This window comes from Culex quinquefasciatus, chromosome 1 (genome assembly GCF_015732765.1).
Source record: "Culex quinquefasciatus strain JHB chromosome 1, VPISU_Cqui_1.0_pri_paternal, whole genome shotgun sequence".
Taxonomy (NCBI): domain Eukaryota; kingdom Metazoa; phylum Arthropoda; class Insecta; order Diptera; family Culicidae; genus Culex; species Culex quinquefasciatus.
In genome coordinates this window covers 53386140-53398749 of record NC_051861.1, presented here as the reverse complement: position 1 = coordinate 53398749, position 12610 = coordinate 53386140, and the positions used below count along the sequence as shown (strand labels likewise).

General features: G+C 37.6%; 1 protein-coding gene across 1 annotated transcript in view; it reads right to left on the bottom strand.

The window, feature by feature from the left end:
- Positions 1-930: 930 nt before the first annotated feature.
- The window catches only part of LOC6046471, a 50504-nt gene continuing 38824 nt past the window's right edge, over positions 931-12610 (bottom strand). The window contains 3 exon segments of the mRNA XM_038248594.1: positions 931-2025; positions 2027-2289; positions 5314-5503. Coding sequence (XP_038104522.1) covers positions 1878-2025; positions 2027-2289; positions 5314-5503 — 601 coding nt within the window. The 3' untranslated portion in view covers positions 931-1877.

Genomic DNA, 12610 nt, shown 5'->3' with positions numbered 1-12610 from the left:
CAATTAAAAAGTTACTCAGTTAAATCCTTAATCATTTAATTACAAATGATTTTGGTTCTATCTTTCCACAGCCGGCTGTCTAAGATTAAACCATTTCATTTAAAATTTAACAACCTATAAACGGGAAATGTCTCATCCGCAGCATCCGATTGCTTGCCGTTCAACAAACACTATGATTTTGGGTCGCATCATCATCTTCTATGATGAATCCTGACCAAATACCCTATCCTACTAATACATTTTCAGGTTTGTGGCGCTCGTGGGGTGTAAGCACAGGGCAAACCAGCTGCCCTAGTAGCAACCGGCGCTAACTAACATTCCCGTCCCTTAAAATCGAGATCTAAAAAAAGACATGGCGGGCGCCGCAGGTGGCCAATGACTGTTCCCTATTCACAACTGATCTAGTTTTAGTAATCATAGAGTTTTATCTTTTCGGCGCATTCATACATGCTGTTGATAAGGGAAACACCACTAGATCGTCGAAGCAAATGATCAGTAGTGCTGAAAGAATATTACGGTTCTATTCAGCAACGGTGGGGCAACCATGGGTTGTCTCTCATGCTCATGCTCATGCTCATTCTGAAGCTGTCGGTAACTTTTTCAAAAAACTTTTTTTTTTTTAAATGAAAAACAATAGCTGCCATCCAAAACTACATTTCAACTCTGCGGGTTAAATAGTTAACTGTTGTATCGGAATTTGATAAAAAGTTCCAGCTATCATGCTTATGCGCCTTTTTGTTATGTTGCTCTAGAGATCTTACAAACCTTGGTGACCCTGTAGTGCACAAGATACGTGATACTATAAACCTTGAACTGTTAGTTTACAAATGAACAGCTCCGTTCAGCTTACCTATTTTCAAAACGGTTGCACAATGTTTATTTTGTGCTTCCAGTTTAGTTTTGTTTCGGATTAATAAATATTGAAGTAAATTTTAATTTAAAATGTATTTATTTTGAAACGTGTAAAGACGTTCTGTTACAATAGTGTGTTTTTATACAAAATTTATCACTGAACTGGAATGGATGCATTTTAAAACTGATTCACCGCTACTCAAGAGTCGAATAGCTGAAATGGAAGTCCAAAATCGAATAAAGTTTTGTAAAAGCGAATTTTCAACCCTTACGCGTATATTATTTTGTTTTTTTGTTTTTACTTTTTTACATTTATACCTCCTAAATGCTAAGATAAAACTTTTAGTCTTTCAATTGCTTTTGATTAAAGATCTACAACGTAAGCCTAGCTATTTATATGATATCTTAACTGTTTACTTAATCATTAAAACCTTTTGTGCGCCTTGTTAAACTTTGCTCAGACGATGGAAAAATAGACCCGAAACGATAGTACACTTCAACTGGTGTCTTTGCTGCAATCTCATCTTGATCGATGCTGTTGAAAGCTTCTCGATCTTCTCGATGAACGATCACCAAAGACACAAACCAAAGATATTATACCATGTATGCCTACAAAAAAAGCTCTCGTTCTCTTAATAAAGCTCCACTTGTTTGTGTGTGTCTGGTTTTGTTTGCTGTGTGTGTTTTTTTAATTCAGTTTCTCTCACTCTCATCATGGTTTAAATTATGTATTTTAACCTGTTTCCTCTCTTTCTTATCTGGAGTTTTTTTTGAAAAGGTCCAATAAACCAAATTTTCAGTTTTTGCTTTTTGGGTGTTTTTAATACCCCTGACTCAAGGCGGTTTCAAAAACACCCAAAAATCAAAAACTGGAAATTTGGTTTATAGGACCTTTCAAAAAAAAAAACCCAGTTATGCTCTTATGTTCTATCTACTGTGTTTATTATTTCTCTCTCTCTCTCTATCTCTTTAAACAGCGCATTAAAACTGGCAAGAAAATCGTTCGCGACGTTGCTATATCTTTCTTACGGGATGAGCGCGTGGTGGTGGATGGGTTTCAGACTCTTTTGACTTTTCTCAATCACGTAGAAGCTTTGCGGTTTTCCATTGCTCGCGTAGTACTTGCCCCCTTGGGCACTTTTCTTTGCCTTGATGGGCGCGTAGAACGTGGGGATTTTTCTTCTGGATCTTATCCACGTGGTCGAGAGCGGCCGCCGCCGATGAGCTGAACTTGATCAACGATTTGTCCAGCGCTTCGTTCTCCCACGGTTTGGTCCAGGTGGGGATGTCCTTGATGTCAATCAGCTCGTCAATGTTGTCGTGGTGGCGCGAGTTCGGATTTCGGCCCTGGTTGTTGCCAAGAATCTTCTTCAGCACTGGAATGTTCCAGTGGTAGATGCGACCCGGCTTACCGTTGGACTTGAAACCCACTGGGACCTGGCAAAGAAAAGAAAAAAATTTAATATATTTATATGATAATGTTCATTTAATGTCGACTCCCACCAATGTTTTCCCAATCCAATTTCGATTTTGTGAAACTTTGTTCTAAGGGGTAATGTTGGCCTCTTAGCACAAATCATCATTTTTTGATATCTCGTGGGAAGCTACAGCCCATGTCGATTTTTGAGGATTTCACGAAGACATGTTTGTTATTTTTTCAAATTCATGTAGAATCAGGGGAAATTCTCGTATGTTTGGCAGACTAGGGACTCGGTCCCCACGGTGGCATTTTTTCGAGACGAGATTTATCTTGTGGTTTGGTTTGGGGTTGGATTTATCTGACCACACCTTCCGTTAGGTCGTTAGCTCAGCCCAGGTGTAGGAGTCGTCTCCCTGGAAAAACTTCGCTGATTGGCAGTTGGACTCATAATCCAAAGGTCGTCAGTTCGAATTCCGGGGTGGATGGGAAAACGAAACTATTGGCACTACGCCCCCCGGGGCATGGCCTTCCTCTAACGTGGGATTTCTGCTCCAGCGCCTCTGACGAGACAGGAGAAACCGGGACCGACGTTTTACTTCACCATCCGATAGAAGCTCAGTGGATAAGGCGGGAATCGAACCCGCGTCTCATAGCATCATCGGGATCGGCAGCCGAAGCCGCTACCCCTGCGCCACGAGACCCACGGGGTGGATGGGAGCAGAGCTGAAAATGTCAGGGGTCCTGACGCGAAAATCGGTGACGCATACACGATTTTTTCAGATCCAGTCACTGAACCGCAAAACCGTGACATAAACAAACCCGACTCAGTCGTGAGTGCCCTAGCTCACTGAACAGCTGCAATGCGAGGCAGTAGCACGGATACATCACAACAGTCATCCACATACAAAGCGAGTGAAGTCAAAATCGAACCAAGATCGAACCAAGTTTTTGCAGCGAGGTTTTTGAAAATGTTTTATGCACATGAATTGCAAAAAAAAACTTTTTCTTATAATCACCAAGTTTGTTTTTTTCAAGCGATTTACATTTAATTTCAGATTTAAACTTTAATTAATATTCAAATACACTCAACCCCCGGTAGTTGGTCACTTTTTCGTTTGACATTTTTTAGTTTGTACCCCGTTGGTTTGACAAAGTCAAACTAAAAAGTGATTAACTGTCACTTTATACACGGCGCTCACGCACACTATCAAAACAAACGATTGGTGGTGTGTGTGAACTCCGTGTAAAAGGGGTGTCAAACTAAAAAGTGACCTCGTTCGTTTGACAACAGTAGTTTTTTAAACGATTTAAATTTAATCTCAGATTTAGAACAGGTTGCAATGAATAATCATCGAAATATGTTGATCAAACTCGTGGTTGAATTATGTTTAAATGCTAAATAAACTGAGTATTCTAAAAGTGTAATTGAATTTAAACCAACAGTCAGGAAGAATCTTACCAAACTAATTTTGTTTCAAGGAAACTGAATATATTTAATTTTTAGTGTAATGTTACGTGTTGTTCTAGTACAACTTTGTTTATCGGTCTTATAAATGATAAATGAGGAAATCTGTACGTAATTCTTGCCATTTACTTAAATAAATAAGCAAAAGATGATTAAAACGAAAAATTAATTAATTTTAAGATAAAAATTAATTATTTTGTTTCATACAGCCTTTTCAAAAACCCCACGTAAACAACATTGACAGCGCCTTTGGCGGTGACTTCGGGAAAGTGCATGCCTGTCAGATCCCTGGGAAGTAGTCGACCAACGCTCATTCGACGTTGCACGCACACACATAAAGAAACAAGTTTTTACACAAAAAGTTGGTATTTATGCGTGGAAATATAATTTTGAATATAAGTTATGGTTGTTTTAAGTGTTTTGAACAGTCTAGAACCATTCAATTGTTTAAAATAGTCAAAATAGTGTTTAGAGAGGATTTTACGAGTCAGTCACACGACACGAATTGAGTGAGTGTAGCTCATTTTTTCACGTCTCTCATTCTCCAGCAGCCGACCGGCACGAGTCAGGCGGCAGTGGTTGAACGGACACAGTAGGCTTTCAGTCACAAGCTAGCAGTGAACTGACATTTTGGTTTGCTTCATGTGTACGCTGGGTTGGAAACCTTTTTTACAGGCCTGGATGGGAGCATAGGTGTAAAAAGAGGTTTGGGTTGCCTCACCGTTTCAAGTCTTCGGACGCCTAGTTTTGAGCAGGAATCTGTTGAACGTACAATTTGCTTTGATTTGATTTATTTTTAATAAAAACTTGTAATCTGTTTGTATTTTATCAATTGGCTTTTTCATTCATTCAAAAATAGTTCCAATGTACACTTACACTTTAAACAGGTTGTTTTTCGATTAGCATGCCATATATTGGCAGACACAATAAAATTTCACTTATATGGGCAAACGGAAACGATGGCAATCTTCGACTATTAAGGTCACCCCAGTTAACAGTCGAAAGAAGCCCCCCAATCCGGAGCAATTCGCCAGTTGGTCAGCTAGTCGTCCATAAAAACACAACTGATTCCTGTTTTAGGCCTTATTTGCATCCACCACGTCGCGGTTGAATGTTTTGACTGTAGTTATCACGTCCACCATCTGGCCGCACCGTTTCAGACGCGAATCAAAGCCTTTTTGCCATGGTACGAGGTTTTCTTGCATTGATACAACATAAACTTCCTTTCCCTCTCGGTTTCCCCCGGTGGTCTTTTACCTTTATTTTGCAATTTCTCCAACAACAAATCATCATGTTGGCCGACCTGAGAACGCCTGTAGCAGTAGTTGTTGGAGCGTTGGTACACACTGAATAAGGTCTGTGTAAATGAGCACGTGATGCATCCCGAGAAAGCCCCAAACGTAACCTATGGGTCAACCTGCGCTGGTAAGCTTTGGTGTAGACCGCGGCGGTCGGTTTCTTGCCGTTTCGTTTGAGTTTTTTCTGGTCTGGGGTTCCCGGGCCTTCCCTATTCCCTTCACTTCTCTCATAGCCTGCATTGAACGGATAAGGGTCTACTGGTAACTACGATACGTACCTTTTTGCCTACATCCTCGATCGCGTTCGGCGCCGGAACCGGTCCATTGTTAGTGTAGTAGTAGGGATTCGGTGGCAGCTTGATCACGAACATATGTGAGTCATCGGGTCGACCGTGATGCCGGGACTCCACCGCCAGTCGCTTCTTCTGATGACTGGAGGAGACGTGCAGCTTGCCAAGACCCAGTTTGCTGTGGAAGTTCAAGAAAAAAATGTGTTCGTTTAGGGACATGAAATAAATGAACAAAGTCAGATAGTGAGAGGATCTTTTCGTTTCGTTTATTAGAATCATTGAACATTTAACGGATATTTGAAACATACTAAATCAATTGTTCTTTTTATAATTTATGTTGATCGAAAATTTTAAACGAATATTTTTAAAGAAACAATGATATTACAAACAAATTTAAACTGACGTCACCAAAAAATAAAAGTGAGATTACAGGCCATAGCATTAACATTTAAATGAAAAAAGTGTTTTAAAATGAGCAATTCATCAGGATACATCAGGCTTAAATCAGGATTTTCTCTGGTACTTTTGTACCCGACCCTCTCCGATTTCAATGAAACTTTATTGACATGTTGTCCTAGGCCTTTATAAGCCATTTTTGTGTATATATGGAGCCAATAGTACTCGAAAATAACATTTGAGAAGGGCGTAAGGTATTTAAATATTTTTGTATTTGAGCAACTCTCTACGTAATCGGCCGATTTCGACCATTTTTATTTTTTGTATTTTTTTATTTGACTCAAACTTTGTGGGGGCCTTCCCTATGACCAAATAAGCTATTTTGCGTCATTGGTTCTCCCATACAAGTCTCCATACAATTTTGGCTGCTGTCCATACAAAAATGGTATGTTAATATTCAAACAGCTGTAACTTTTGAGTGAATTTTCTGATCAATTTGGTGTCTTCGGCAAAGTTGTAGGTATTGTTGAGGACTATTGAGAAAAAAATAGGTACACGGAAAAAAAATTGCAGATTTTTTTAATCAACTTTTTTTTTACTAAACCTCAATTTCCCAAAATACGTATTTTTTGATTTTCGAGATTTTTTTATATGTTTTAGGGGACAAAAATCCGCAACTTTTGAGCCATAGAGAAACATGGTCAAAAAATCTGCCGCCGAGTTATGAATTTTTGAAAAAGTTGAAGTTTCATGCATTGACATTACTTTTTAATGTAAAATTGAATTTGCATTGATTTGATAAAGGGCTCCGTTTTAAAGATATAGCCACCGAAAGTTTGATTTTAGCGAAATATTTGCGGTTTTTCAATTTTTAAAAATATTGACCATGAGTGACCATTTCTAAAAATATTTTTTTTGAAAAGTTCAGAAAATTTGCTATAAAATTGTCTAAGAGACATTGAAGATTGGACTTCGGGTTGCTGAGATAGAGCCGCTTTAAGAAAAAGAAACACGAACATTGAAGTTTTCTAAATCTCACCAAAACAACCCACCTTTTTCTAATGACGATATCTCAGCAATTAATGGTCCGATTTTCAATGTTTACACATGAAACATTCGTGAAATTTACCGATCTTTTCGAAAAAAATATTTTTAAAAATTTTTAAGTCAAAACTAACATTGTAAAAGGGCCAAATATTTAAAAAAAGAAAATATGCTAAATGCTAGTCTAGATTTAAAAAATTTCAAAATATTTTTTTCGAAAAGATCGGAAAATTTCACGGATGTTTCATGTGTTAACATTGAAAATCGGACCATTAATTGCTGAGATATCGTCATTAGAAAATGGTGGGCTGATTGGGTGAGACTTAGAAAACTTCAATTTTCGTGTTTCTTTTTCTTTAAGCCGCTGTATTTCAGCAACCAGAGGTCCAATCTTCAATGTCTCTTAGACAATTTTATAGCAAATTTTCTGAACTTTTCGAAAAAAAATATTTTTAGAAATGATCACTCATGGTCACTATTTTTTAAAAATTGAAAAACTGCAAATATTTCGCTAAAATCAAACTTTCGGAGGCTATATCTTGAAAACGGAGCCCTTTATAAAAAAATCTGTAAAGTACTTTTCGATTGCAAATTCAATTTTGCATTCAAAAATAATGTCAAACTTGTTTTTGCATAAAACTTCGATTTTTTCCAAAAATCACTATTTTTTCAAAAAATCATAACTCGGCGGCAGATTTTTTGACCATGTTTCTGTATGGCTCAAAAGTTGCGGATTTTTGTCCCCTAAAACATATAAAAAAATCTCGAAAATAAAAAAATATATATTTTGGGAAATTGAGTTTCTGTGAAAAAAAAGTTGATAAAAAAATCTGCAATTTTTTTTCCGCGTACCTATTTTTTCTCAAAAGTCCTTAACAATACCTAAAACTTTGCCGAAGACACCAAATTGATCAGAAAATTCACTCAAAAGTTACAGCTGTTTGAATATTTACATGCCATTTTTGTATGGACAGCTGCCAAAATTGTATGGAGACTTATTATACGGGTGAACCAATGACACAAAATAGCATATTTGGTCATAGGGAAGGCCCCCACAAAGTTTGAGCCAAATAAAAAAATACAAATAAAATTCATTTCCGGTTTTGGTAGAGAATTGCTCATTTTGTAATTTAAAAATTACTGTATCTCGAAGCAGTTGAATCGTATCAAAAAGTGGTCAAAGACAAACTTGTTGGAAATTTGACGGGCTTTCTGAAAAAAATACACTGAAACAAAAATACACGCCACAGCTTTTTGATTTGTGTCGTTTTTATATTTACGTAATCAAATTTACTATCCTGGTTTCTACCACACTGAAAAAAAATTCTATTTTCAGTTATAAGCTATGTAATTAAGCTTATATCTGTAAGCCCTTACATCCAATTGAAATGCTGTCAAAGGCAAACTTAAAAATCGTGACTTCACCTTTAAATTTATGTTTTAGACTTAAAAATCAAAAAATCTCATAGATGTGGCGTGTATTTTTGTTTCAGTGTATTTTTTTCCAATTTCCAACAAGTTTGTCTTTGACCACTTTTTGATACGACGCAACGGCTTCGAGATACAGTAATTTTTAAATTACAAAATACAAAAATATTTAAATACATTACGCCCTTCTCAAATGTTATTTTCGAGTACTATTGGCTCCATATACACAAAAATGGCTTATATAGGCCTAGGATAACATGTCTATAAAGTTTCATTGAAATCGGAGAGGGTCGGGTACAAAAGTACCAGAAAAAATCTTGATTTGAGCTGGAATTGCTCAAATGCATTTTACCCCTCAGTAGTTTTGCAATCATTAGTTTCTAAAATAACCAAGTATAGAAGAATTTATTTTTCGCCGAAAAAAAGCTGCTTACCGACAATGGAATCCAAATATTTTTGATGGATCCCATGTGAAATCTGATTTTAATCGCTGGAAAATGCAATTCAAATTGTTTTCAGTTGGTTAGACTACTATTTCCCTTGAAATTTTGAAGTTTTTTGAAAAAAAATAATTATTTATGCCCCCTTGATTTTTTTTTTGGCGACATAAACTTTGAAAAATATTTGCAACGGCCTTATTTTTACAAAAAAAACACTGTTGCTTGAAGCAAGAATTTTATTTCGCAGAATGCAAACAAATTTGTTTAAAAAAACAATCAAAGGTCACCATAGGATACCTATTTTCATTCATTCATTTTTCGATTCCAAGATGTGGCATATTGGTAATTATCTGCCAACTCACACAGCAGTTGCCTCGACCCCTCTTTGATTTACGTGAAACTTTGTCGTTAGGGGTAACTTTTGTCCCTGATCACGAATCCTAGGTCCATTTTTTGATATCTCGTGACGGAGGGGCGGTACGACCCCTTCCATTTTTGAACATGCGAAAAAAGAGGTGTTTTTCAATAATTTGCAGCCTGAAACGGTGATGAGATAGAAATTTGGTGTCAAAGGGACTTGTATTTAAAATTAGACGCCCGATTTGATGGCGTACTCAGAATTCCGAAAAAACGTATTTTTCATCGAAAAAAACACTAAAAAAGTTTTGAAAACTCTGCCATTTTCCGTTACTCGACTGTAAAAACGTTTCTTAATCCACCTTTAGGTGATTGGTGCCTTCCTCTCATTTCTAGAGTAATTCCAACCCCCATAAAGCGTCACATTGTTTATGGATCTCCCCTAACGTGATCGCAGCATCTAAGAGGTCATAAAAAAAAGTGATGAGTTAAAAAAATAAACTACCTACAGACTTTTTGTCAAGACTATCAGTCACCGCCTTTGAGGAAAATGGCATCCCTCTACACGGCTTTTTCTTGGCGGCCATTTGAGGTTATGTAAATTCAGACCATTTTTAAACTGCTTGTTATTTTAGATAGGGAAGTCAGATCTTGAAAATTCTTAATCCACAAGCAAGGTCATTTCAAAACCTTTCTAAAAACATATAACATGTGAGGGTTTCATGAAAAAACACCCTTTTTACCATAATTTTAATTTAATATGAAACAGTTTTTTAACATAACTTTTTAAATACATGATACAACTGCATGAATTTAAATAGCAACTTAGGGGACGATAAGACGGATCGATTAAAACCATTTCGGCCAACATCGGTTGAGCCTGTGACGAGATATTACAGTGCCATTGATTTGGTACACATGTCTACATACAGCCAAACACACAGACATATGCTCAGCTGGAGATTCTGAGTCGATATGTATAAATGACGGTAGGTTTAGGAGGTATAATTAAAAAGTTCATTTTCCGAGTGATTTTATAGCCTTTCCTCAGTAGGAAGAGGAAGGCAAAAATTTTGGAACATGTCATTTTATGGGAAATTTAATGTACTTTGTAGATGTAGATTCTACATTGACCCAGAAGGGTCATTTTTTCATTTAGAACAAAAAAAAATCATTTTAACATTGTTTTTCAGACTTTGCAAGGTTAGTTTTTGAGTGTAACAATTTTCTACAAAGTTGTAAAGCAGACAATTACAAAAATGTTAAAAACATAAAGGGTTTACTTAATGTACGTTCGAAAAGTACACCAAATTTCCCTTAAAATGACATGTTCCAAAAATTTGAACATTTAAGTAACGGAAAATGGGAGAGTTTTTTTTTACTTTTTTGGTGTTTTTTCGATGAAAAATACGTATTTTTTCGGAATTCTGAGAACGCCATCAAATCGGGCGTCTAATTTTACACATAAGTCCCTTTGATAACTAATTTCTATCTCATCATAGTTTCAGGCTGCAAATTATTGAAAACGCCTCTTTTTTCGCATGTTCAAAAATGGAAGGGGTCGTACCGCCTCTCCGTCACAAGATATCAAAAAATGAACCTCGGATTCGTGATCAGGGACAAGAGTTACCCCTTAGGACAAAGTTTCACTCAAATCGAAGAGATGTCGGTGCAACTTTTCCCGATTTCGTGTATGTAGAGAATTAACGATAAAGAAATATGTAGTCTTTTTAAAAATCTCGAACAAAAAGTGTGGTCAGATTTGAAGAAAATCGGGATTCTGGCAAGTTTTGATATTACCATTAACCCTAAAATTTTAGTTTGTTTATAGAAGTTCGTTTAAAACGTCGAATGAGTAGTGCGGTGCCTGTGTGGACGCGCAGTCCTGTTTTTTCGTGTTATTTTCCGTCTCTTTTATGTCGCTGTTCGAGTGCATGGGGGATTGGTCATTATAATTAAATAATGGCATCAGTAGTGCGGTGCCTGTGTGGACGCGCAGTCCTGTTTTTTCGTGTTATTTTCCGTCTCTTTTATGTCGCTGTTCGAGTGCATGGGGTGATTGGTCATTATAAATAAATAATGGCATCAGTAGTGCGGTGCCTGTGTGGACGCGCAGTCCTGTTTTTTCGTGTTATTTTCCGTCTCTTTTATGTCGCTGTTCGAGTGCATGGGGGATTGGTCATTATAATTAAATAATGGCATCAGTAGTGCGGTGCCTGTGTGGACGCGCAGTCCTGTTTTTTCGTGTTATTTTCCGTCTCTTTTATGTCGCTGTTCGAGTGCATGGGGTGATTGGTCATTATAAATAAATAATGGCATCAGTAGTGCGGTGCCTGTGTGGACGCGCAGTCCTGTTTTTTCGTGTTATTTTCCGTCTCTTTTATGTCGCTGTTCGAGTGCATGGGGTGATTGGTCATTATAAATAAATAATGGCATCAGTAGTGCGGTGCCTGTGTGGACGCGCAGTCCTGTTTTTTCGTGTTATTTTCCGTCTCTTTTATGTCGCTGTTCGAGTGCATGGGGATTGGTCATTATAATTAAATAATGGCATCAGTAGTGCGGTGCCTGTGTGGACGCGCAGTCCTGTTTTTTCGTGTTATTTTCCGTCTCTTTTATGTCGCTGTTCGAGTGCATGGGGTGATTGGTCATTATAAATAAATAATGGCATCAGTAGTGCGGTGCCTGTGTGGACGCGCAGTCCTGTTTTTTCGTGTTATTTTCCGTCTCTTTTATGTCGCTGTTCGAGTGCATGGGGTGATTGGTCATTATAAATAAATAATGGCATCAGTAGTGCGGTGCCTGTGTGGACGCGCAGTCCTGTTTTTCGTGTTATTTTCCGTCTTTTTGTGTCGCTATTTGTGTACATGGGGTGATTGGATTTCTTCTTCTTCTTTTTCATTTATTTTTGTTCGCGCGTTCGTTGGCCGATGAATTTTATTTTTGTTCTCTTTATATAGTTTTCGATAGAAACGATCCGATTTTGTTTTTGAGACAAGCAAGTCGTATTGCTGGATTAAGTCCTTTCCATATCATCGAGGATCGGAAGGCACGTCGACGGATATGTTTTAAGGCTTATGATATAAAATAATTTTAATGAATGAAGCCCTTCCTACATCACCGTTGATCGGAAGGCACGCCGACGGAGTTTTTCGGGAGAATCGCGGTTGAATTAATACTATATTTAAATCCCTAGATAGGTATCTTTCCGCAGCCGGCTGCCTAAGATTTTTAAAATTTCAACCCATAAACAAATTGCTCATGGTCGCATCACCTACCACAATGAATCCTGACCTCATACCCATCTTACTAACCCCTCAAAACTCATGTGATACTTTGTCGGAGACGCAGTCGATTTGGCGATCCCATCACTCAAGTATCGGACTAACATTCCCATCCACTTCCCCGTGTCTTACCACTGGTCGTGGCCGGCGTCGGTATTGATCAGCACGATAGGGACCTTTGAAAATTGCGAAGGGGTGATGATTGGTTCCTACTTTTCATCTGTGGTCCACGGAGCAATGTTTGGGGGTCCTGGTCAATAACGAAGTAGCAGCTACGGGTAGACACCAATGCTATGCTATGCTAGAAGTTCGTTTAAAACGTCGAAATCTGGAGTTTTT